At 39.3% G+C, this 26,665-nt stretch overlaps 1 protein-coding gene across 20 annotated transcripts in view; it reads right to left on the bottom strand.

Moving 5' to 3' along the window:
• TOP6BL (TOP6B like initiator of meiotic double strand breaks) overlaps positions 1–26,665 on the bottom strand; it is a 105,581-nt gene that overhangs the window by 10,953 nt on the left and 67,963 nt on the right. For 8 of the 20 annotated variants that reach the window (XM_067037663.1, XM_067037655.1, XM_067037654.1 and 5 more), the window contains 6 exons: positions 19,918–20,069; positions 16,589–16,735; positions 12,579–12,700; positions 10,981–11,091; positions 6,921–7,019; positions 1,360–1,635 (listed from right to left, as the gene is read on the bottom strand). In XM_067037663.1, coding sequence (XP_066893764.1) covers positions 1,360–1,635; positions 6,921–7,019; positions 10,981–11,091; positions 12,579–12,700; positions 16,589–16,735; positions 19,918–20,069 — 907 coding nt within the window. Of the gene's footprint in view, positions 1–1,359; positions 1,636–1,938; positions 2,007–2,217; positions 2,373–6,920; positions 7,020–10,980; positions 11,092–12,578; positions 12,701–16,588; positions 16,736–19,917; positions 20,070–26,665 lie in introns of those variants that run through there. The other 12 variants (XM_067037664.1, XM_067037669.1, XM_067037667.1 and 9 more) reach the window with 7 other exon arrangements.

The following is a 26,665-nucleotide window of genomic DNA, read 5'->3' as shown; positions in this document are numbered from 1 at the left end:
CAGCTCTCTTTTTATTAGTGTAAGCATGGTATATCTTTTTTCTATTCTTTTACTTTTAATCCATCTGTCTTTATATTTAAAGTGGGATTCTTGTAGGCAGCATATAGTTGGCTTTTTATTCAATCTAACAATCTCTGCCTTTTATTTGGGTTGTTTACACTATATTTAATATGATAATTGATATGGCTGGGTTTAAATATATCATCTTATTGTTTTCTATTTGTCTCATCTGTTCTTTGTTCCCTTTTCTTTTTCATCTTTTTCTTCTTTTAGATTGAGTATTTTCTGATAGATTATTTTCTAGAGCAGTTTTAAGTTCATAGCAAAATTGAGCAGAAGATAAAGAGATTTCCCATATTCCCTCTGTCCCCGCTGATGCCTCTACCGTTATCAACATTCCCCACTGGAATGGTGCATTTGTTACAATTGATAAACCTACAGTGACATATCACTATCATCCAAATTTCATAGTTTATGTTAGGGTTCACTCCTGGTGTATATTTTGCAGGTTCAAACAGATGTGTAATGACACATATCTACCATTATACTATCATATAGAATAAATTCACTGCCCTAAAAGTCCTCTGTTCTCCCCCTATTCATTCCACCTTTTCTCCTAAACCCTGACAACCACTGATTTTTTTTTTTTACTGTCTCCAGAGTTTTGCCTTTTTCAGAATATCATGCACTGTATTTGGAATCATATAGTATGTTGCCTTTTCAGGTTGGCTTCCTTTTACTTACTTATATGCATTTAAGTTTCCTCGTATCTTTTAATGGCATGATAGCTCATTTCTTTTTCAGTGCTGAGTAATATTCCATTGTCTGCATGCACCAGAGTTTATTTATCCATTCACCTACTGATGGATGTCTTGGCTGCTTCCAAGTTTTGGCAATTATGAAGAAGGCTGCTGTAAACATCTGTGTACAAGTTTTTGTGTGGACATAAGTTGTAACTCCTTTGGGTAAATACTAAGGAGCATGATTACTGGATCACATGGTAAGAGTATGTTTAGTTTTATACAAAACTGCCAAACTGTCTTCCAAAGTAGCTGTACTATTTTGCATTCCCACCAGCAATAAATGAGAGTTCCTGTTGTTCCACATCTTTGCCAGCATTTGGATTTTGGCCCTTCTGGTAAGTGTGTAATGATATCTCATTGTTGTTTTAATTTACATTTCCCTGATGACATATGATGTGAACCACTGTGCTTATTTGCTATCTGATGCCATTTTTCGTGAGGTATCTGTTAAGGTCTTTGACCCGTGAAAAAAATTTTGCTGAGTGAATCCACAGTGGAGCGGGCAATTTGAATGCCACCAGCCGGGGCATGCGGCCGGGGTGCTGCTGGTCCTCACCTGGACGCCAGCCTCTGCCTCTGGACCCGGAAGGCAGAGAAGGAGCCGCGGGTCCTCAACCCTGAGCGCCAGCCATGGGCCCGTGCCGACGGATCCGCAAGCCCGAAGCCCCAAGGAGGCGCACCGCGAGCCTGGCTCCCGCTGCCGCCGGGCCGGGCCCATACTTAGGCACTTCCTCCCGTCAACCTGCTCGCCGGAGACATTGGGTTCTGAAGGAGATCCGAACTCTTGAGAAGAGCACACACCTGTTGTTAAGGAAGAACCCCCTTCTGCCGCCTGGCAAGAGAAATATGTGTTAAATTCACTCGTGGTGTGGACTTCAGTTGGCAAGCTCAGGCCCTGCTGGCCCTACAAGAGGCAGCAGAAGCGTTTCTAGTTCATCTCTTTGAGGATGCCTATCGCCTCTCCTTACATGCCAGCCGCGTCACTCTCTTCCCAAAGGATGTGCCGCTGGCCAGGAGGATCCGAGGCATTCAGGAAGGGCTCGGCTGAGCTCCTGCCGCCCGTGACTCTGGATGATACCAGGGAATCTGCCCATAACCAGGACCAGATCCTGTACAAGGTGCTGCCTGGACTTGCTGTCTCTGAGCGGAGTGTGCGTGTTGCTTTTTTAATTAGTTTTTTTAAAGAAGACTGCATGGTTTCCTCTGTAACAGAAGTAATATACGACAGAATCAACACAGCCCAAAAGTCCTGAGAATAATTTTCAGATGAGGGGACTCCAAGTTTGCCTTCACTTTGCAAATTATTCATACGACTTTTGATTTGGAAGACATCAGATTTTCTAGGTTATGGGAGAAAAGGATATTTATTGACTATTTTAGATCTTTCTGTACCATTTAAATTTTTTACCATATGTATATTTACTTTTATTTAAAACATAAGGGAAAAAATAAGAGACGACCACTTCAATCAGTTGCATGGAAGAGCCTGGCGCATCCAGCATACAAATCTCTGTCCTTCAGATTGACTTCATCATTAGTGGCAGCAGCAAGTTCCTGTGTGGATTGTGCCTGTAGACAGATTATATAGCTTTTCAAAAACTCAACTGGGATGAAAATAGGAAATCGTTAAGGTTTGATGTTCTGGCTCCTTCTGGTAAATTCCTATCAAAATCATTCAGAAATTCTAGCTTGTAGAATTTATTTTATTCTTATTTGCAAATCATAGACAATGTATCATAATTTGTACTTCAGAATTTTTCATTCTAGGACTTTTAAGAGACTTTTCTTTTTTTTTTTTTTGCGGTACGCGGGCCTCTCACTGTTGTGGCCTCTCCCGTTGCGGAGCACAGGCTCCGGACGCGCAGGCTCAGCGGCCGTGGCTCATGGGCCCAGCCGCTCCGCGGCATGTGGGATCTTCCCGGACCAGGGCACGAACCCGTGTCCCCTGCATCGGCAGGCGGACTCTCAACCACTGCGCCACCAGGGAAGCCCTTAAGAGCCTTTTCAATGTTTTTTTTTAAGATGTTGGGGGTAGGAGTTTATTAATTAATTTATTTATTTTTGCTGTGCTGGGTCTTCATTTCTGTGCAAGGGCTTTCTCCAGTTGTGGCAAGCGGGGGCCACTCTTCATCGCGGTGCGTGGGCCTCTCACTATCATGGCCTCTCCTGTTGCAGGGCACAGGATCCAGACATGCAGGCTCAGTAGTTGTGGCTCACGGGCCTAGTTGCTCTGCAGCATGTGGGATCCTCCCAGACCAGGGCTCGAACCCATGTCCCCTGCATTAGCAGGCAGATTCTCAACCACTGCGCCACCAGGGAAGCCCTTCAGTGTTTTTACAGGTATTTTTTATAACTACCTTGTGGAGAGATAATAAAAATAATTCTTTAATGAGAAAAAGTTAAAGCGAAGTTACTATTATACTATACAGAGATTATACTGTGTTCTTTGTGTGTTAGTGTTACGTTCTTCATTTGGACACTTTGCCAACAGCCACAATTTAAATGAGAGAATTCAGGGGTGTGTTTTTGTCTCCAGTGGAGTAGAGTATGAGCAGATAAAAACCTTGCCCATCTCTTGTAACTGAAAGCAGTTTAAGAGATTTCCAGAGAAATGGGAAGTGCCGAAGTGCCACCCGAAGACTTTTAGATATTGTGTGTGGTGAAAATGATTAGTGAGGGTGGATACTAATAATGATGTGTCAGCCAACTGAATTGAGAGACAAACTAAAGGGAAAAGGACCAAGTTCTGTTGTTTGATAAATTTTAACCCTTTGGAAAAACCTTTTCCTGTTCGACATCAATTCATTTTTATGCAGACATTGGAATAAAGCTTATCTATCTATGACTATAAAAAAAACTTTTTTTCTTGTTGTTGATTTTTAAGAGTTCTTTGTGTATTTTGGATAATAGTCCTTTAATCAGAGGTGTCTTGTAAATATCTTCTCCCAGCCTGTGCCTTGTCTTCTCATTCTCTTGAGGGTTGAATAATTTTTATAATTCCATTTTATCTCCTTTCTTGGATTATTAGGTATAACTCCTTGACGTGTTATTTTGATGGTTCCTTTCATCTGTAACTTACCAGTTTATTCAAGTAATATTATACCACTCCACAGATGGCATAAATCCTTACAACTATACATCTCCATTTCTCTCCTCCTGGTCTGTGCGCTATTGTTGTCATACATTTTACTTCTTTCATAGGTTATAGACCTCAAAATACATTATTACTGTTTTTGCTTTAAAAAGTTAATTATGTTTTAAAGAGATTTAAATAATAAGAAAGGTCTTTATATTTATCCACATAGTTACCATTTTAAGTACTCTTCATTCCTTTGTGTAGACCCAGGTTTCCATCTGGTATCATCTTCTGCTTGAAGGACTTCTTTTACATCTATATTTCTTGTCTGCAGCTAATGAATTCTTTCATCTCTTGTATGTCATAAAAAGTCCTCATTTCATATTTGTTTTTAAGGATACTTTTGTTGGGTAAAGAATTCTAGGTTGACAGGTTTTGGGGTTTTTTTCAGTACTATAAAGATGTTATTCCATTTTCTTCTAGCTTATACGGTTTCTGATGAGAAACTTGATGTAATCCTTATCTTTGTTTCCTTGTATTACATAACAAGGTGGTGTTTTTTTGTCTGTTTGCTTTTAAGATTTCTTTTTACCACTGGTTTTAACCAATTTAATTATGATGTGCCTTGGTATAGTTTTCTTTGCTTCTTAGGCTTGGAGTTTGTTGAGATTCTTGGATCTGTACGATTAATAGATTTCATCAAATTTGGAAAAATTTCAGCCATTATTTCTTCAAATATATTTTCTGCCTCTGCTGCTTCTTCAGATTCTCTAATTATACATGTATTAGCCTATGTGAAGTTGTCCTATAACTCACAGATGCTCAATGGTCTATTATTATTTTAACCTCTGTGTTTAATTTTTATTTATTCATTTATTTGTTTGTTTGTTTATTTTTGGCTGAGTTGGGTCTTCGTTGCTGCGCACAGGCTTTCCCAAGTTGCGGTGAGCAGGGTCTACTCTTTGTTGTGGTGTGCGGACTTCCCATTGCAGTTGCTTCGCTTGTTGCAGAACATGGGCTCTATGCACGTGGGCTTCAGTGGTTGTGGCATGCAGGCTCAGTAGCTGTGGCTCACGGGCTCTAGAGCACAGGCTCAGTAGTTGTGGCACATGGGCCACACAGGGATCGAACCCATGTTCCTTGCATTGGCAGGTGGATTCTTAACCACTGAGCCACCAGGGAAGTCCCCTCTGTGTTTAATTTCAGATAGTTTCTATTGCTAAGTGCTTTTCCTTAAGTGTCTAATGTGCCATTGATACTATTCAGTGTAACCAGTATAATTTTCACCTCAGAGACATTAGTTTTCACCTTAAAGTTTGTTTGGGGTCTTTTTTATACCTTCCACATCTCTAATGAATATGTTCAATCTTTCCTCTAGTTTCCTGAACATACGGAATACAGTTATAAGAATAACTGTTTTTTGTCTACTAATTTTATCTTCCATGTCAGTTCTGGGTCAGTTTGGATTGATTGATTGATCAATTGATTGAGTTTTCTCTTCATTGTGGGTTGTATTTTCCTGCTTCTTAGCATGTCTGTTATTTTTTTTATTAGATTCAAGGCAGTGGGAATTTACCTTGGTGGGTGCTGGATATTTTTCTATTCTTATAAATATTCTTGAACATTGTTCTGAGATGCCATTGAATTACTTGAAAACAACTTGATCCTTTTAGGTCTTGCTTCTGCTTTAGAGCTTTGTTAGGCAGAACCTAGGAGTGTTTATTGTAGATGTCATTTTTTTCCATTTCTGAGGCAAGACTATTCTTAGTATTTTACCTGATGCTCCATAAATTATAAGACTTTGCTCTCTGGTTGATGGGAATAGGCACTATTTCTGGCCCCGTGTAAGCTCTGCCTATTGTCCCCTGTAATCCTTCGGAGTGGTTCTTCACCTGGACAGTTTCTTCACATGAATGAGCTGATCAGTACTCAACTGAATACTAGAGAGAGGAGCCTCTGCAGATCTCCAGAATTCTCTTTCTGTGCAGCTCTCTCTTCTCTGGTACTCTGCCCTGAAAGCTTAAGCTGCCTTAACATCCCTGGATTCCTAGCTTCATCTGTTCAACTCAGGGACACCACTAGGCTTTGCCTGGATTCCTTCTCCCTGTTCCACAGTCTCTGTACTTTCTCTAAGCAGTGTGCAAGGGCATTCATAGAGCTCACTTCATTGTTTTACATCTCTCAGGAATGACTATCCCATCCATTGTCTGAGGCCCAGTGTCTTGAGAACCATTGTTTCATATGTTGGTTTTTTTGTTATTGTCCAGATTTTTGGTTATTTCAGGCAGGAGAGTAAATCTGGTCCCTGTTACTCTATCTTGGCCAGAAGCCACTGTATAATCATTTCCCTCTTAATCTCTTTTATTTACTCATTTTATACTTTAATTCCAGAAAAGTCGATCCTGCTGATGGTTGCCAAGAGAGCCAGAAAAGTGGGCTTCAGCTGAAACACTACTACTACCTACACCCTGAATCTGGAAATACATAAAATTTCCCAGCTATGATTTCTCTTCACTCATTAGAGAAGCCTATAACTATCTGACCTCCAAGAGGGTAGAGACCCCAACTCTTGCAACTCTATATCTCCAGCATCCAAAAAGGTAAATAGATAAAAGTATGTTTTTCATTAGGCAAAACTAAACATAGGAATTCCATCATATCATCATCCTCATAAAAGTAGCTACGTGCTTAGCAGTTTACTTACATTATCTTATTCAAACCTCACAACGATTGTTTTAGGTGTGCATCATTCTTATTTTACTGATAAAGAAACTAAGACTTGGAATAAATAGCTTCTATAATAATACCATGCAACTAGTTTGTGGCAGAAATGGAATTCAAGTGATATCTCTAACCATGCTCTTAACCTCTATGTAATACTATGTTCTATAAAGTTTTTCTAAACCACAGGCTTCCTTGCTAAAAGGCTAACCTCAGATTGTGCAGTCTAAAGTACTATACCTACCCATTGTGTATTCAGGGTTCTCATACATCAATATGGAAGATTTCCACCAAGGTACCTATTATTACTTTACACTTACCTGCTTCACCTCACGTGAGCAGTGGTGAAGAAATCGGTTCTGGGTGATCTCATGAAATGATTTATGCAGCTTGGTCCCAAATTCCTGTGTGTCAGCTGCCTAAAATGGGCCAGAGACAGAATATGTTGAGTTCTAGTACTGGCAACCAAAGGGTAAGTACCCACAGGAAGTTTATATGGGGAGAGATCGAGACTAATAGAAAGGCAAACCACTGACATCCTTCATGTTGTGTTAGAAGTTTCCTTAGTTCCTGTGGACACAGGATAAGTAGAAAGAAGGTCTGGGACACTTGACATGAGACAGGTAGTTGTGGCTCCTATATATCTTCCAACTTCTGTTACCTAAGCAAGATCTTTCAAACAAGGTCTTTGTTCCCCTATGTCTATAGGAGATAAATATCCCAGAGATCCATCTGTTCGTGAAGAGGTTATATAAACTGCTCTCCTCTAAAACAAGTCCCAAGAGAGCAGAGGTTCTACTGAACAACTAAGGCTGATATAGGAACTTTTCCCCAGATAAATCTTTCAGGGAGGAAAGGAACAGCAATTTAGTTTGCATCCATGAAGGAATGGGTAACAGCTTCTACTTTTTAGTATAGAATTGTATTGACAGGATATTACAGTTAAAAGGGGCCAGAGTAATCACCTAATACAACACACTAATTTCATTTCATTTTATTTTTACGTATGTATGTATGTATGTATGTCATGAAGGAAAGTGCAGTGTTTATTGTAAGGCACCATACAAGGAGTCCAGGGTAGCTAATGCTCCAAAAAATCTGAACTCCCTGATGGTTCAGGGGGGTATTTTTAAAGGCCAGGTGAAGGAGGGAGTCGCAGGTTATGTGATCAGTTCATGCACAATTCTCTGATTGGTTGATGGTGAGGTAACAGGGTGGTGTCACAGGAGGTAACATTATCAGTCTTCAGGCTCCAGTAGGTCTGGGGGCTACTGCTTATGGTCATCAAGTAGTTAGAATCCTCCATTTGGTGAGGGTTATTTTTTTTGTGGTACGCGGGCCTCTCACTGTTGTGGCCTCTCCCATTGCGGAGCACAGGCTCCGGATGCGCAGGCTCAGCGGCCATGGCTCACGGGCCCAGCCGCTCCGCGGCATGTGGGATCCTCCCAGACCGGGGCACGAACCCGTGTCCCCTGCATCGGCAGGCGGACTCTCAACCACTGCGCCACCAGGGAAGCCCTGGTGAGGGTTTTTAAAACATATATAAAACAACTCAGGAAATGTGCATCATATACTGTTATCTAGGTACCTCAGAGAGGAGCTAAAGCAGAGGACATGGGTGGAGGGGTCTTCCCCTATAGGAAAGGCCCCATAGGGTCCTGCTCAGTTACAGTTTCATGCAGCTTTCCATAATTCTATTTAGAACAAAATACATATGCATGCTCGAGCAATGAAATATAAATTGCATAATTTCAGTAATGCCACATACCACTTAAATGCTCTTATATTTGCATTTAAAACTGGCACCACACAGAATGAAAATGAATGATAAAATTTATACAAATAATGTAAAATTTTAATTTTTCTTTACTTAGAACATTAACTAGCAAATAAAAAATACCAGATAAGTCAAATGGAACTGCAGAAGAAATTTAAAAGCTTTATACTTTACTATCTTTACTGCTTCCCCCCTTTATTGCATTTTGCAAGGGCCCCCAAAATTGTGGCACTACTCCTGACTATAAAGGAGCAGCCCTGGGGAACTTGGGGATGAACACACTAATTTTATAGATGAGACAACTGAAATTCAAAAAGGAGAAGTGACCCACCCAATATCTCATAGCCAGTTAGTATGAAAGTTAGGGCTGACTTTCACTGTGCTACCCACATGACCCAGAAAGTTGAAGCTGTGAGAAGATGCACTAGATTATAAAGGTGTTATACATTTTAACCCATTACCATTTATAGAAATTTATTCTAGGAAATAATTCAAAAGAAGCAAGCGATCACATATAGGTATTAACTGAAGCACTACTGGTTGGCAGAAAAAATGTAAACAACTTAAATGTCTGTCATTAGAGGAATGGTTTCTTAAATTAGATTAAACTAACACAGTGGAATATTGGTTAACCAATACCAATTTTAAGACTGCTGAAATAGGGGAAAAGGTCAAATTATATATGAAAATAAAATACTTTGGTTATGACTATATAGTATAACGTATATGAGATAATATACAAAAATTAAGTGATAAAGTTTATTAGTTATTATTTTAAATTTTATGCATATTACACCATCTTTTCAAGAAAAAAAGTACAAAAAAATGAAGTGACATGGAAAGAATGTGTTATCCCTCTGATAATTTGGTCAGCACACACTGGAAAGAAGGAAGGAAAAAAACCAACATTTACTAAGAATCTACCATGTGTAAAAATGGGCAGAAGACCTAAATAGACATTTCTCCAAAGAAGACATACAGATGGCCAAGAGGCACATGAAAAGCTGCTCAACATCACTAATTATTAGAGAAATGCAAATAAAAAGTACAATGAGGTATCACCTCACACTGGTTAGAATGGGCATCATCAGAAAATCTACAAACAACAAATGCTGGAGAGTGTGTGGAGAAAAAGGAACCCTCTTGCACTGTTGGTGGGAATGTAAATTGATACAGCCACTATGGAGAACAGTATGGAGGTTCCTTAAAAAACTAAAAATAGAATTACCATATGACCCAGCAATCCCACTACTGGGCATATACTCAAAGAAAACCATAATTCAAAAAGACACATGCATGCCAATGTTCATTGCAGCATGATTTACAATAGCCAGGTCATGGAAGCAACCTAAATGCCCATCGACAGACAAATGGATAAAGAAGATGTGGTACATATATACAATGGAATATTACTCAGCAATAAAAAGGAATGAACTTGAGTCATTTGTAGAGACTGTCACACAGAGTGAGGTAAGTCAGAAAGAGAAAAAAAAATATCGTATATTAACACATACATGTGGAATCTAGAAAAATGGTACAGATGAACAAGTTTGCAAGGCAGAAATAGAGACACAGATGTAGAGAACAAACGTATGGACACCAAGGGGGGGCGTAAGCAGGGGTGGTGGGGTGGTGGTGGGATGAACTGGGACATTGGGATTGACATGTATACACTAATACATATAAAATAGATAACTAGGGTTTCCCTAGTGGCGCAGTGGTTGAGAGTCCACCTGCCAATGCAGGGGACACGGGTTCATGCTCTGGTCTGGGAAGATCCCACATGCTGCAGAGCAGCTAGGCCTGTGAGCCATGGCCACTGAGCCTGCGCGTCCGGAGCCTGTGCTCCACAACGGGAGAGGCCACAACAGTGAGAGGCCCGCGTACCGCAAAAAAAATAAATAAATAAAAATAACTAATAAGAACCTGCTGTATTAAAAAAAATAAAATAAAATTCAATAAAATAAAATAAAATACTAGCCATTGCATACTACTTAAGACAATTTAAGATGAGATGTATTAAAACTTTAGCATTAAAAAAAAAGAATCTACAATGTGTTATGCAGGTTCACACTTCGCTCTCAACTTCATAATAACCCTGTAAGGTACTATTATTTTTTTCTAATTTGTACATGAAACTCAGAGAAGTTCAGTACAGGCCTAAGTCCACCTAGCTAGTAAACAAATGAGCCAAAATTTCAACTCAGGCCTTTGATTCCAAACCTTGTTACACTATTCCATACTGTCAAACACATGTAATGCTTATAGTTGCTCAGTTATTTTCAGTATATTCTGTTGCCATGAGGTAATAGAACATTCTTCAATAAGAAATTGGGAATCACTGATCTAATCCTAGCTCAGCTTATAACTACCTGTATGATTGAAGGGAAACAGAAATTTTAAATAACTTGTTTTCTCATTTGTAAAATAGTATATACATCACTATCCATTCAACAAACATTTCTTAAAACACTTACTTATGTAGAATCATAGGAGGATCAAAGTAAATAATGTTTCTAAGAGCACTGCACATATTACTAAGATAGGTAGTAGAATGTCATTAAAACCCTGGCACTTTTAAGCATCCCCAATCTCTTACTAACTTGAAGCGTCTGGAGGCATGTCTTTCGGAAGCTGCTGCTGGTGCTTCCAGTGATGATACTCATGATGGAATTCACAGCCACTGAGAGTGAGGCCTGTAGTTTCTGATGAGCCTAGAGAATAAAACAAGGAAGGGAGAGACGGCAGTTTATAATAATCCCAAACTGCTGGTTGAGAGAATCCCAAAGGGACCAAAGATTTTAGTCAGAGCAGGATTTCAAAACTTCTTCCCCCTCCACCAAAAATACTTACTGAAATCATGACATACAAAGGACACTTAGACTTATTGACATAGATACATTCAGAAAAGACACGCAGTAAGACACTGAGCAACAAAACAGATATATTTACTATTAAAAAACAAAAAGCTTTAGGCTTTACTCTTTTAGTGTAGTTGTCTTTTCACTGAAAAGGAGGCCATATGAAATAAGAAATGTGTTACCCAAAGTACACAGGATGGAGGGATTCAAAAAGTCAGGTAAGAAGACAAAGTGATGTTATAAAGGATTAGGAAATGGGGGAAGAATGTAAGATTTAGTGAAACAGCAGCTCTAGAAACGTGTGGGAAGGGGAAATATATAGATAAGAAAGATAAGCATTGATGTAAGCTTTTACATATAGGATGGATAAACAACAAAGTCCTGTATAGCACAGAGAACTATATTCAATATCATATGATAAACCATAACAAAAGAGAATATAAAAAAAGAATGTATATATATGTATAACTGAATCACTTTGCTGTATAGCAGTAATTAACACATTATAAATTGACTATACTTCAATTAAAAAAAATTTCAGGCCAAGTGCATGCATGTGCTTTCAATTTATCCAGAACTTATAGTCAATAATATAGCACTTCAATGTGTGAAAGAGGGAAGAAGACATTAATGACACTACAAATTAATATACAAAAATATTTCAATGTGTAAAACTACCTAGAATGAATATAGTGTCCTGGGTTCAGTGTTTACTGTTCCTCTTTTATAAATGTTTTCCTGTCCCCTGGTATAATGGGAGTGGTGAAAACAAACTAACAGGCAGGCAAAACCAAGCTCATTTTGCTTGTGAGAAAACACCCACATCGTAAGTCACGTGTTCCAAAAAGAAAATAAAATTTGTTCACACTCAAAAAAAAGAAAAGGAAAAAAGGTATGTTATCAGTCATTTTCCCTGGTCTACTGTTCTGCCCGTATGTATTCAAACTCACCTACTAGGAGATAAGACTAAGCAAGCTGGTTACAGTGACCCATCTAAGTTAAAGCCTGAGTTCCTAGACTAGATGCAGTTTATAAGACCAGCCCAGGTGGAGACTTCCCTGGTGGCTCAGTGGTGAAGGCTCCAGCTCCACATTCCCAATGCAGGGGGCCCAGGTTCGATCCGTGGCCAGGGAACTAGATGCCAAATGCATGCCTCAACTAAGACCTGGTGCAACCAAATAAATAAATAAATAAATAAATATTTTTAAAAAGATCAGCCCAGATGACCAAAGAGGAGAGGAAGAAGCATTCAGGGAGGAAGGGCTCTCAAGTCCTGTCTGCCATATACTCTTATCTTTTTCTTAGAGAGAGGAGAAAGGGAGTTGTGAATTTCTTATTACCTTGACAGCCTGGTGATGCTGCTCCAAGGCCTGGTCCACAGTGACCTGGATGGAATCTTGCACCACACCGTGGTTCTCCGTGAGAATGGCACTGAGATGAGTTGTGAGCAAAGTGTGGACTCCTAAGGGGAGGGAGAATGTTGGTAACCTTGAGTGAGAATGACCACTTCAAGACTGCCGTTCATATGCTGTGAATCAGGGCTGAGAATGGGAAAGAGGCCGCTTGAAAAAAGAAGCTACTTCTGCCTATCCAGAGATAATTACTTTTTTAGACAAAAACCCCCAGCAATTTACAAACCTACCCAATTCTCACTTACAAATGAATGAAAGCTCACAAAACTTAAAGTGAAGAATGACATTATTTTTGAAGAATCAAATGAGGGATCCTGTTTAATTCACATCAGAAACAGAAATATATGCTATATACTATAAACAATGATACTGGTGGCTCCCAAAGGAAAGGAAAAACCTCCTGGAGAGTATGTCTAACTACTTTGTTCCTATTTGAGCGTCACTGTTGTGGTGAGCCACTGCTACTGTTAGGGTATCAATCCTTTTAGATACGCTGTGGTATAAAAAAAGTTAAGGGCTTCCCTGGTGGCGCAGTGGTTAAGAATCCGCCTGCCAATGCAGAGGACACATGTTCGAGCCCTGGTCCGGGAAGAATCCCACATGCCGCGGAGCAACTAAGCCCATGCAGCACAACTGCTGAGCCTGCGCTCTAGGGCCTGTGAGCCACAACTACTGAGCCCACGTGCCACAGCTACTGAGCCTACATGCCTAGAGCTCATGCTCTGCAACAAGATAAGCCACCACAATGAGAAGCCTACGCACCGCAACAAAGAGTAGCCCCCACTCGCCACAACTAGAGAAAGCCCGCACACAGCAACAAAGACCCAATGCAGCCAAAAGTAAATAAATGAAATAAATAAATTTTTTTTTAAAAAAGAAAAAGTTAAAACTCACAATCTGAGAATTGCTGGTATAAGGTCTTTTTAAATGAGGGATTATCTCTGATAAAGTAACCATAGGCACCACTGCTCAGCATCCTTCAGAAAAGCTAACACGTGAGACCGATGGGCAAAATACGTCATTAAACAATATGCCAGCATTGATGATCCTGATAAAACCAATACAGGAAGACAAATTTATTTTGGGGGGCACCTGGAGAAAATGCTTCTTAATTAATCTTTCTTCTTTCAGTGTTTTTCTACTCCCTGTATGTTCTGTTCAAAGGTAAGGCTGGCTGGCTTTTCTCAGGGCTGCAATTAAAATGTAAGTCAGAAAAAAAACATGCAAGTCAGAAGGAACATTTTCTACCACAAGGTACCATGATGCTTTCCTGGAAGGGAAAGGAAGCATTGCTGTGCTCAAAAGGGGTTTGGAACTGGAATCAAGAGAACATAGATTCTAGCGTCAATTCTACTATCAACTAATAGTGACCAAGTCACTTCACTTTTCTCATTTTAGTACAGAAAGTGTCTTTATACCACCTGCTCTCATGGGTATTTTGTGCAGATAAACTGGGATAACGTACATCAAGTGTTTTGAAATGTACACTGCAATATTCAAAGAGAAAATACCGCTATTGCTATGATATCATGTGGATTACTATTTTCTATAGTTTGGTCCTAAGAATAGCCTTAAGAAATCAGTTGGAGCCCCTTTGAAAGCAGACATTTAATTAAAAAGCTATAGTTTCATCCCTAAAACTGCTGATACCACCAGATGCCTTTAACACTGTGGCAAAATTAGTTAATCATAGAAAAGTTACCATGACAAGGTAGGCAGAAGGCCAATTAAGTGGTTTTCTTTTTTAAGACACATGGAAACAGACTGTAGTTCTGCACAAGCTGTTTCCTAAAAGGAGCTCTGCAGAAAGCTTTCAAGGATCTGAGAAAGAAGAGGGGGAAAAGAAAATAAAATTACTACATATATCTATATCCATGTATCTATACCTACCTACCCTTACAGTGCATCTTCTTCAAAGGCTAGTCCTAAACTCTCAGATGTATAAGGAAAATTTAAAGATAACTACTATGTTTACTGATGCAGTGATGGATTTCTGTTTAATCCAGTACCGAGTACAACTACCTGAGATGCTGCAGGCCTTCAGAGTCAAGCTAAACAGAGCACTGTTCAGTTATCACTGTTAGCTATCACAGCACTATAATAATGATAGTAACCCTGGTTTCTGAGGAAGTATGTTTAATAGTATTCAGAATATGGTACCAGATTTTATGTCATCCTAGGGAAGACTGAACATGGTGCTCCCTCTAGCAGACCAACCTTAAAAAAAAAAACAACTGCCAAAGATAGCAGATCTTACATCTTAAGAGGGTCTTCAGACTTGGAAGGGCCTTTGATAGCACCTAGTCTAACAATCTCATGTTAAATATATGAAAAGGAAGGATCAGATGATTTATGCAACTTGCTTCCCAAAAAATCATTAAGGAATTTGGTAGCAGAACTAAAATTAAACCCAGGTCTCTTGATTGTACCCTGAAGTCCTTTCCACCATACTAAGCTGCTTCTCTTATGAGTCTTTGTCCAAGACAGCACAGGTGGGATAATAGCCCTAGGCATTCTCACCTTTGACCTCCTTGCTGGAAGCCTCATTAGTTTGGGTCTCTTCTATGTTCCCATTCCAGGGCCTTAATGAATGGAACAGTGGGGCACCAGAGAACACCAGCTCCTCAAATAAAAGAGTTACAAGCCAGAGCCCTGGAAAGCAGTGCTTCTCTCCTAAAGAATATATACATGATGGAAAAAGGTAGGAGAGGCATGGAAGGCTGGCAGTAGGAAGAATCCCACAGGTTCAACAAATAGTTGGCAGCAATGTGTGGTCTTCTGATCTGGTGTTGTAAGTTGTCTCATTTCTCTTATGACTCAGTGGAAGCGGGGCCACACCAAATAGCACTGGAACGCCTAGAGAGTAAAGTCCCAAGAAAAAACAGTCGCCCACAAAGAATAACCCAGAAACATATCGGGAATACCAAAAGGAAGGCTTGTGAACATTTCCCCAGACATTTATAAGCTCCACTTCTTGCTTCTTCCTTCAAAGTTTAGGAGGGCACTGAGAAACACTTAAATTTATGTCTCAGGCTTTATTGGATTAAAATGCATACACCAACTCTCATACTCAGTGCTTTTCAAACTTTACTATGTTTAGGAATCACCTGAGAATCTTGTTAAAAATGCATATTCTTGAGCCATACCAGATTTTTACATTAGCAAAACAATGAGTTAATCCTTGCCCAGGAAGCTGCACATTTTCAAATACTCCAGGTGATTCTGATGCATGTGTTTCATGGACCACAGAACAGTGAAATCACTGCTTTACCACTAACAGAGAGAATCTTCTGATAACAGGTCACCTATCTGATAGATAAACGCCAAAGGCATTTGTATGCCTGAACAAGGACAATTTCTCCCTTTCCAGAGGTTGATGTGGCAATCACACAAAGCCATTCATACCAATGTACTCCCACAGCTCCTTGATTCAATCTGAGATGTTGCATTAAGGCCAAGTAAAACTGATAACTTTTCTTGATTCCACTTGGAAAAGCAGTAGGGTGGTGAACAGTTCTCAAGCCTGAAAAGCTTTAAAAACATACTGATACCTGAAGCCCACCTCAATCCAAGGAAATCTGAATCTCTGGGGGTGAGGTTTGGGCATTTTTTAGAAGCTCCCCAGGTAATATATTGTGCAGCTGAGGTTGAGAACTACCCATCTAAGGTAATATACTCTGTAGGGACCAACAGGAAGTGTCTGCTGATTTCTGGTCAACCAAATCTGGGAATGTCATCATCTAAGTGATGCTTTAAGATATAGATCTTTCCCATACAGCATATAATTTTTTAACTTATTTAAGCAAGGTTTTTCATTGAAATGAGTTATTTTACAGAAACACATCTATTCAGATTTATGCATCATGTGAAGTCTCCTTTCTTTATTCTCTTAACATTTAAGCACACCCAAGCTTGCAGCCCCACTCTCCTATACCTACCCCAGAGCTCCATTTTCTGGACTGGAAATCCACTGTGGAAGTCCACAAAGAGAAAAAGCAGCAGAGTTTGTCCCTGGGGGTCCATATTCTGAGTCTGATCCCCCTCACTGGATTCCACCTGAGAACTCACATCGGGAAGCACCAAATCTAGAGGACAAGATATTACAGAGTACCCTAAGATAAGTAAAGCCCTCAAAATGCTAAGTGAATAAAGAACCTATACCTCAAACAAAGAGGGATCTGAGATAAATCTAAATTTGAACACTCCCTTCTCCTCCTGAATCTGTTTCTCTACCCACACGATAAAAGCAAATAATAGTGACTCACAGGAAGAACATCAAAATAACAACTGGGTGTATAAAATACAAACCAAACAGCATTCCTTAGAATTTACTGGGAAGTATTATACAGTAAATTCATTTACTCCTCATGTAACTTTCTAAGGTAGGTATCACTAATAAGAGCCTAGTAAAAAGTAGGTATAGCTAGTAAGAGTAATGATAATGATAACAGCTAACTTGTATTGAATGCTTACCACGTGCCACGTACCACATTAAATTCTTGGCGTGTACTATCTCAACAATCAGACTTCACCACACTATGGTATGGGACATAGTCTTATGCTCTTTTACAGGCAAGAAAAGAGGCACAGGTAGGCTAGATACATTGCCCAATATGAGACAGGAAGTGGTGGGACTGTTTTAGACTAACTCCAAAATCTGTGCTCTTAACCACAGTGCTAGATAATATCTGTATTCCCAAGTAATCTGATCCCCATGGTCTTTTTCTAGAATATAATCACTATAGTCCTAAATTCCATCCAGATCCATATAAAGAAGTACCTCCATGTGCATCCTGTTCTGTAATGAGGGAAGGTGACACGTGCGGACATTTTCTACGCTATTCATTTCCAAAATTAACTGAGCAAGTTTAGGTATCACAAATAGGCAAAAAATGAAGGAAATCAACAAAGCATGAAAATAAAAATGAAAGAGAAAAGGAGATATGGAGAGCCCTCGAGATTTAAAATATCCTGATAGCATGACATCCCATCTGTTAAGACCAAAAATTATTATTATTTTTTTCAGAGACATCAATGGTTTAATGGATAGGGGGATGTTACATGTCTGAAGCAAGGTCCTGGAGTGATACCCCACTGTGTGTGGCAGACAGCAGGCAGAACATGGTTATCAAAATCTGGAGAAACTATTCTAGATGGACATTCCCCAAACATAATTATTCCTATAGAGTTTACCTAAAGGCTCTTATCTCATTTACATTTACTTAAAATTTCATCATAGCAAGATATTTTCCTTGCTGACAAATTTGCAACAGATATAATATGGTATTATTTGATCTCAAAATAAGCCTAGGTACAACAGAAGTATTATACTTAACTCTGATGACTCTAAAGACATGTCTATATTAATCAAACCAACAAGTTTAAGCTAGCTTCAATACCAGATATCCATTCAGTACTGAATATTTCCCATATCACATGAAACTGAAATTCATTCTGGAGTTTCTTTTATATTTCTGAGAGTTTATATGAGCGCTTAATTTCTCTTAAGCCAATTAAACGAAGCTTATCCACAAACCAATCTTGGCAGTGCCATTTGGAGGCAGAGACACCTTATAAGGTACACACAGACACACATTTATTTATGTGGACACGGAGATCTCAGTTTTCTTGCTAGAGTTTAAAAAGGCCTTTTTTTTTTTTTCTTCACCCTCAAGGATCACAGGTAATTAAAGTTTCTGAGAGCCCAGGTAGATTATTTACACCTCAAAGACACAGGAAGAGAAATACCAATTCCTTCTAGAAAGCTAACTTCCTCTAAGGCCTATGCAAAAACCAGTTTTTAGAACGTCAGAAGAGTCCCATCTTGGACATTTTCAGGGATTTTTTTCAGATTCTAAATAGCCAATTCAGTTTAAACAAATAACAGTAATAGACAATAATACATATCATTCACTCACATTCACTTGCCTCACTTTCAGAGGAACATGAATCACCATTCAAGTTACTAAGACCACCCTAGCGAGGGTTAAAACCAGGAAGAGAGAACAGGATTTGGACTCAGGTACCCAGACACTCACACACACACCCCCAAGATAAAAGCCAAACCAATTCCAAAAGGCTCTCTTTGGTACAATAGCAGAGCCATTAGGGGACATTGCTCTCTTAATACATCTTCCACAGTTTGCCAGGGGAAAGGAGTAGTAGGTATTCCCCCTCATTGGGCCACATGGTGCGGTAGGCAGCCATTACCCAAGGGAGCAAGGAAAGCACTTCACCCTTATTGATGGCCCCACATAAGTGCTAAGGGGCAGCCCACAGCTGTGGCCACAGCCTTATTAAGACCAAACATTCTTTCTTCACAAAACCACTTACCTCCAGAAGCCCAAGGACACCCTCCTTTCATTCCGCCCTCTGCAATAACTACCTACTCAAGAAAAAGTGTCTTACCATGAGGCCTACTTCCAAGATGAAGATTCTATCTGTTCCCCGGAGATACTTCGCTATACCGGCAGGCTTCAATCTTCTCATACCACTCACAACTCTAGAATACCTCCTCGCTACTGGTGAACTTCCTCAGGATCCAGTTGAACAGACTGCCTTCTAAATTTCAAAGGATTCTAGCTAACAACAGTCAAACTCAAGACTATAAAGCTCCTAGACATCAGCTCATGATTGCATATTCCTATTTCTCAGTTTTAGTTGTTGGTCTAATTATTAAGCATCCAACTTTCAGTATGATTCACCCAAAGCCAATGTGGTTAGGCTCTATATGAATAGTACAGTCAGCTTCCTAAGTTTATCACTATATGGTTTATACTCCTGCCTTTTATGTAGTATTACAATTTTTCTAAGTAATTTTATATGGATTTTTTCATTTCATTGGGAAATATTTCTCTTCCACGATAGTTCAAAGACATCCTTGCAACTTTACTAACCTTTCTAAAACCCCCGAGTTGATGGATTAAGGTACAATAGAAACCCTCTGAACAAGTCCCTGGAAGGTGAATGCCCACTGACTACATCAAGAGGGCCAGGAATAGAGAAAGCAGTAAAAATGAGGAGAACCAGCATCAACACGTAATGCCAGAACGGTTAGGCTCTGATGGGGCTTTGCCTGTTGACACCTGTTTGACTCACTTCATGTGGAATCTCAAACTTAGCCAGACTCCCACCTGTACCCCCCAACCTAAGCCATCAGATCACTAGGTCCTATTCTTATATACACTTGCTATTTATATTTCCTTGCATTTCTCTAACATTCTCCAGAATTCTTTATTCCTATGCAAACAAAGAGAGAGAGATTTACCTCTATCTAAATTGAAATCCAAATTGGGCACCATACACAAGTGGTATTTCTTCCAGTTAATGAAATAAGAGGTATCTTTGAAGATAGTAGAAGTTGGCTGCTCCAGATTCGGCAATATCAGAGGCAGACCTGAAGGTCCATATAGAAATATGTATAGTTGCTAAAGAAAACTGCAAATTTTTAGTTTTTTGTAACTATTTATATGCATAAAACAAACACAACACTGACCTGGTTCACACTCTCAGAAATAAACAATTGTGCTAGGCGATTACATATTAAGCCTTTTCCACATTAAGGATAGGTGTGAGGCGCCAGAGATAGATCCACTAGAATCCCCAGGAATTTATTTTGGGTTTAATGAGTGTGAGCTACAAATATAGTATTGGGACAATTCGTTTATTTACTCTCCTACTCATTAAATCATAGGTTTGAATGGTACCATAGGCTAAACACTACACTGTACTAAGTTCTGGGGATACAAAGATTAATATACAGATTTAATACTTACCTTCAAGTTATATTTATAGTATGGGAGATACATGTAAAAACCAGTAAACTGTAATGTGATGTGATACATGCTAGAATAAAAGTATATACAAAAGGATATTTCCCAGTAAGTATTTGAGTATATTCAGATTGAGAGGGGAACACTTCACCTTCTCCAACCTACTCTCTAACCAAGACTAAGGAAGGTAGGCCCTTAAATGGTTTCCTTCTCTTGACTTCTCATTCCTACCCTCACCCTCCCTGTAACCCAGTGTTTCTCAACCTTAGCACGTTGACGCTTCGGGCCAGATGATTCTTTATTGTGGGGCTGTCCTGTGCATTGTAGGATGTTTAGCAGCATCCCTGGCCTCTACCCACTAGACGCCAATATCACCTCTCCCTCCAGTCATAAGGATCAAAATGTCTCCAGACATTGCCTAATGTCCTCTGAGGGCAAAATCACCCAGTTAAGAACCACTGACTAAACTTTGTTGTCCCCTGAAACAAGGCTAATAAGACCAGAATATATATTTTCCTGTATCTTTCTGTTTTCATCCTCTTTTTCATAGGGTAAACATGAGGCATTAAGTGTGAAGATTAAAAGCCTTACCCAGTAGGCACTGGGGCATTACTGAAAGTCACAACAGAGCAAAGGGAGGCAGTGCCTATAAATGAAGTCTCCATCATAAATCCAAGAAGGCATTAACACTTGAGCTAAGGCCAACACATTCACTGTTTAGAGCCAGGGGAGATTTTAGGTGCTGCAAACTCAGAATAAGAGTGGAATATATGAAGAGTCAAAATGTGTGAATGTCTTTTAATTGGGTTGTTTAAACTATTTACATTTAATATGAATACTGTTATGGCTAAGTTTAAATCTAGCATCCTGTTACCTGTTTTCTATTTGTTCCTTGTATTTTATTTCCTTTTTCTTCTTTTCTATTTTTGGATTGGGTATTTTTTATAACTCCATTTTATCCCTTTTTTTGACTTATTAGTTATAACTCTTTGTTGTATTAACTTAGGGATTGCTTTAGGCTTTACGGTATACAACTCTATCTTATCACAGTCTGCCTTCAAGTGATATTGTAACAGTTCACACATGTATAGTATGAGAATCCTTCAACAATGTACTTCCATTTCTCCCCTCTTGGCCTTAGTGCTATTGTCACACATTTTACTTCTACACATGTTGTAAGTCTTATACACTGTTGATATTTTTGAACAGTCAATTATCTTTTGAAGAGGTTTTTTAAATAGGGCAAAAATCTTTTATATATACCCAAAAAGTTATGATTTCCAGTGCTCGTCTTTGAGTAGATCCAGAATTCCATCTGGCATCATTTTCCTCCTGCCTAAAGCATTTCCTTTAACATTTCTTATAATACAGGTCTCCTGATGATGAAGACTTTGGTACATCTGAAATATTCTTTATTTTGCCTTCATTTTTTAATTGAATTTTATTTTATTTATTTTTTATATAGCAGGTTCTTATTAGTTATCTATTTTATGCCTTCATTTTTGAAAAGTATTTCCTCTTGGTATAGAATCCCACATTAACAGTTTTCTTTTATTACTTTAAAGACGTTGCTCCATTTTCTTCTAGCTTACACTGTTTCCATTGAGAAATCTGTGGTAATTCTTATCTTTGTTCCTCAATACGTAATGTGTCTTTTTATCTCTAGCTGTTTTAAAGATTTTTTCTTTACTACTGGCTTTAAGCAATTTGATTATGGTGTGGCTTGGTATAATTTTCTTCATGTTTCTTACGCTTAGAGTTCATTGATCTTCTTGGATCTGCAGGTTTATAGTTTTCAACAAATTTTGGAAATTTGGGGAACATTATTTCCTCAAATGTTTTATCTGCCTTGCCTCCCTGCAGGACTCCAGTTACATATCCCTGAATTAGGCCAACTGAAGTTATCCCACAGTTCACTGATGCTTTGTTTATTTTTTTAGAGTCTTTTATTTCACTTTAGTTAGTTTCTAGTGTTGTGTCTTCAAGTTCACTAATCTTTCCTTCTGTAATGTGTAAATCTGCCATCAATTTCATTCAGTATTATTTTCATCCTGAGAATTATATTTTTTCCTCTAGAAGTTCAATTTGGGTCTTTAAAAAAATCTCTTTCATCTCTTTATTTAATATGTTCAATCTTTATGCTCACTTTTTGAACATGGAATACAGTTATAACTGTTTTTGTTTTGTTTGTTTTTTTTTTGTGTGATATGCGGGCCTCTCACTGTTGTGGCCTCTCCCATCGCGAAGCACAGGCTCCGGATGCGCAGGCTCAGCGGCCATGGCTCACGGGCCCAGCCGCTCCGTGGCATGTGGGATCTTCCCGGACCAGGGCATGAACCCATGTCCCCTGCATCAGCAGGCAGACTCTCAACCACTGTGCCACCAGGGAAGCCCTATAACTGTTTTAATGTCCTTGTTTACTAATTCTATCACCTGTATCATTTCTGGGTAAGCTTCCATTGATTGAAATTTTTCTTTCATTATGGGCCCTGTTTTCCTGCTTGTTTGCATGCCAAGTAATTTCTTATTGGATGCCCAGCATTGTGAAGTTTACCTTTTTGGGTGCAGAATATTTTTGTATTCCTATAAATATTCTTGAACTTTTTTTCTGGGACACTGTAAAGTTATTTGGAAACAGTTTCAGTCTTATTGGTCTTACATTTAAACTTTGATACATGGGACTAGAGAATCCTGTAGGCTATGGCTAACTTTTCCCCACTACTCAGGCAAAGCCTTCTTAAGACCCCACCTCATGCCTTAAGAAGTATGAGGCTTTCCACCCTGCCTGATAGGAACAGGAACTATTCCCAGCTCTGTGTGCATTCCAGGGATTCTCCTCTGTCTGGAGCTCTATTTCTATGTATTTATTTCCTCTTCAGTACTCTTTTCTATAAATCCTAGCTGTCTAGACCTCCCTGAACTCTGAACTTTGTCTCCTCAACTCAGAGAGATCCACCAGACTCCAGTTGGGTATCTCCTCCTGGTGTTGTAGCCTGGAAATTCTCTCTAGACAGTACAGTGGGGCAAACACAGGGTTCACTTGTTTGTTTCTCCTCCTTCTAGAACCACTGTCTTGCATTATCTGTTGTGTAATACCTGAAAACTGTTGTTTAATATAATTTGTCCATTTTTTTCTAGCTGTTCAAGGTAGGAAAATATATCCAGTCCCTGTTATTTGATCATGGCTGGAAGTGGAAGTTCCTAAATCCTTTGACACAATCTCATTGGCCTTTGATAACTTCCTAGCTTTCTGGCCCAACAAGATACCCAGCTCATCTTGTACATTTCTACTTTAGGCCCAGAATCAGCCACTTCTACTTTTTAGTGAGCAGTGGTATTTAGAGAACACATTCTGAGTACCAGGAGTGTTCATTGCTTCTAAGGTTTTTTTAGTGGACAGAGCTAAGAAATATATAATTTTAAAAAAATATTTATTTATTTATTTATTTTGTGGTACGCGGGCCTCTCACTGCTGTGGCCTCTCCCATTGTGGAGCACAGGCTCTGGACGCGCAGGCTCAGCGGCCATGGCTCACAGGCCTAGCTGCTCCGCGGCATGTGGGATCTTCCTGGACCGGGGCACGAACCCGTGGCCCCTGCATTGGCAGGCGGACTCTCAACCACTGCACCACCAGGGAAACCCAAAAAATATATAATTTTTAAAGTCAGAAAAATTGGGGATTCACATTGGTATATTCAATTCTGTCTCAAAGTTACTTTTAAAAATTCTTATTTCTTGGAATTTACACCCATATATCTTCTATCTCATGCTAAAAAATTTGGTTCCTAACAATGTTAACATAATTACTTATTTGTTTTTACATAAGTATATACACAATTTCAATATAATAATACCAATATTATTACTAAGAATCAAGACCACTTAATGAATTTTAAGAGTTCTTTGCAGTTCATTTCATCCTTAGAATATCCCACCAAGAATATACAGTCAAAACACTATGTTCTAGTCAGTTGAATTAATTCTTCTTCTTGTATGGATTATGACAGTAATATAATATATAGGTAGGTTCATTACCTTTTTTTTTTTTTTTTTTTTTTTTTTGCAGTATGCGGGCCTCTCACTGTTGTGGCCTCTCCCGTTGCGGAGCACAGGCTCCGGACGCGCAGGCCTAGCGGCCATGGCTCATGGGCTTAGTTGCTCCGCGGCATGTGGGATCTTCCCGGACCAGGGCACGAACCCGTGTCTCCTGCATCGGCAGGTGGATTCTCAACCACTGCGCCACCAGGGAAGCCCTCATTACCTTTTATTTAAAGAATATTTTTACTGGGTATGGAATTCTAGGTTGATGATTATTTTACGTCAGGACATTAACACTATTACTCTACTACTTTCTGTTGGTATGAGGAAGTCAGCTGTCAGTTTCTCTTTTGAAGAAAATCTGTCTTCCCTGGGTGATTTTAAGGGTTTTCATTTTGTCTTTGATCTTCTAGAAGGTGTGGATATATATAGATATATATTTTTTATAATTTTATTTATCTATTTATTTATTTTTGTCTGCGTTGGGTCTTCGTTGCTGCACACGGGCTTTCTCTAGTTGCAGCGAATGGGAGCTACTCTTCACTGCAGTGTGTGGGCTTTTCGTTGTGGTGGCTTCTCTTGTTGCAGAGCACAGGCTCTATGTGCGTAGGCTTCAGTAGTTGTGGCATGCGGGGTCAGTAGTTGGGGCACACGGGCTTAGTTGCTCGGCAGCATGTGGGATCTTCCCGGACCAGGGCTCGAACCCATATCCCCTGCATTGGCAGGTGGATTCTTAACCACTGCATCACCAGGGAAGTCCCAAGGAGTGGATATCTTTTTATTTATCCTGCTTGATTGTTCAGCTTGAAATCTGTTTTAGTTGCTTCAGCCATTAACTCTTCAAATATTATTTCTGCCCCATTTTTCTCTCTCTTCTCCTCTGCAACATGAATTAAATGTACATTAGAATGTCTCACTGTTTCCTCTCACTGTTTACCTCTTCTGTATTCTCCATCCTTTGTCTCACTTTGCTTTGTTTTGCTCAGTTTTTGCTATCCTTATATTTTAGTTCGCAAATTCAGTTATGCTGTGTCTAATTTGCTGTTAAACCTGTCTACTGAATTCCAATATTGGTTATTGTATATTTTGGTTCTACAATTTGTTTGGTTCTTTTAAAAATTATGTCACATTTAATAGTTTCAGTTCCCTGGCAAAATTTTTAAGCTTGCCTCTCATTTTCATAAACATAGTAAGCATATATTTTTATTTTTAAAATCAGTGTCTGATATTAGCAATTATCTGCAGTCCCAGTACATGTTGCTGTTGCTTTTGTCTTTGTTAGCTCTTGTTCATGCCTCCTTGTCTTCTCTTGTACCTGATTGTGTGTGTGTATATGTTAATGTGCGCATGCACATGGGAGCTGGATGTTATATTTAAGTATTTGTTAAATAATTTGAAGCATAGATGCAGTTATCTTCCTCTAGCGAGAATTTGTTTGCTTCTACAAGGCATCTGGGAGAATTAGAAATTTAGAATTATCTTAAACCAATTTCAAAGTTTAAGATTTTCTGGCCTGCCTAAATCACCCCCCAAAATAAATGCACACCATTGAAGGATGGTTTATTTCAGGTTCACCTTACTCCTTAAAGTATAGCCTTTTAGTTATCCCTGTCCAAAACAAGAGGTGTCTTTAACAGCACTCTCCCAAGCTCCGCAGGCCCTGAACTCTTTGGCCTTCTCCTGCATTGATTCAGAAGTTGTCTTAGTCTCAGCTGCTTGCTTTAATTGGCAAATGACCCCAGGGCAAAAGAGCCTTCAGTGCTGGGCTCAGCTTTTTGTAATTCTTTTCTTTCCTAAATCAGGACCCAGAAATTCCTCCCTATTCACTAGCTGTTAGATACTTTTATGATGTCTTGGTATTTCATCCAGCCTTTGTCTTCATTAGGAGGGTTGGTCTAAATTACCTAGTTTGCCATTTTCAGAAACTGAAATCCCACCTGTTTTCATAGTTACCTCTCTCTCTTTACTAAAACATCACCTCCCTGGAGTCTTCACTGACCATAATATTTAAAATGACATCTCCATCATTATCTCTTTACCCACATTTTTTTTTTTAAATTTATTTATTTATTTATGGCTGTGTTGGGTCTTCGTTTCTGTGCGAGGGCTTTCCTCTAGTTGTGGCAAGCGGGGGCCACTCTTCATCGCGGTGCGCGAGCCTCTCACTATCGCGGCCTCTCTTGTTGCGGAGCACAGGCTCCAGAC

This window comes from Kogia breviceps, chromosome 7 (assembly GCF_026419965.1).
Source record: "Kogia breviceps isolate mKogBre1 chromosome 7, mKogBre1 haplotype 1, whole genome shotgun sequence".
NCBI classification, from domain to species: Eukaryota; Metazoa; Chordata; class Mammalia; order Artiodactyla; family Physeteridae; genus Kogia; species Kogia breviceps.
Note: the sequence above shows the minus strand (reverse complement) of the source record. Positions and strands in the feature narration are given on the sequence as shown.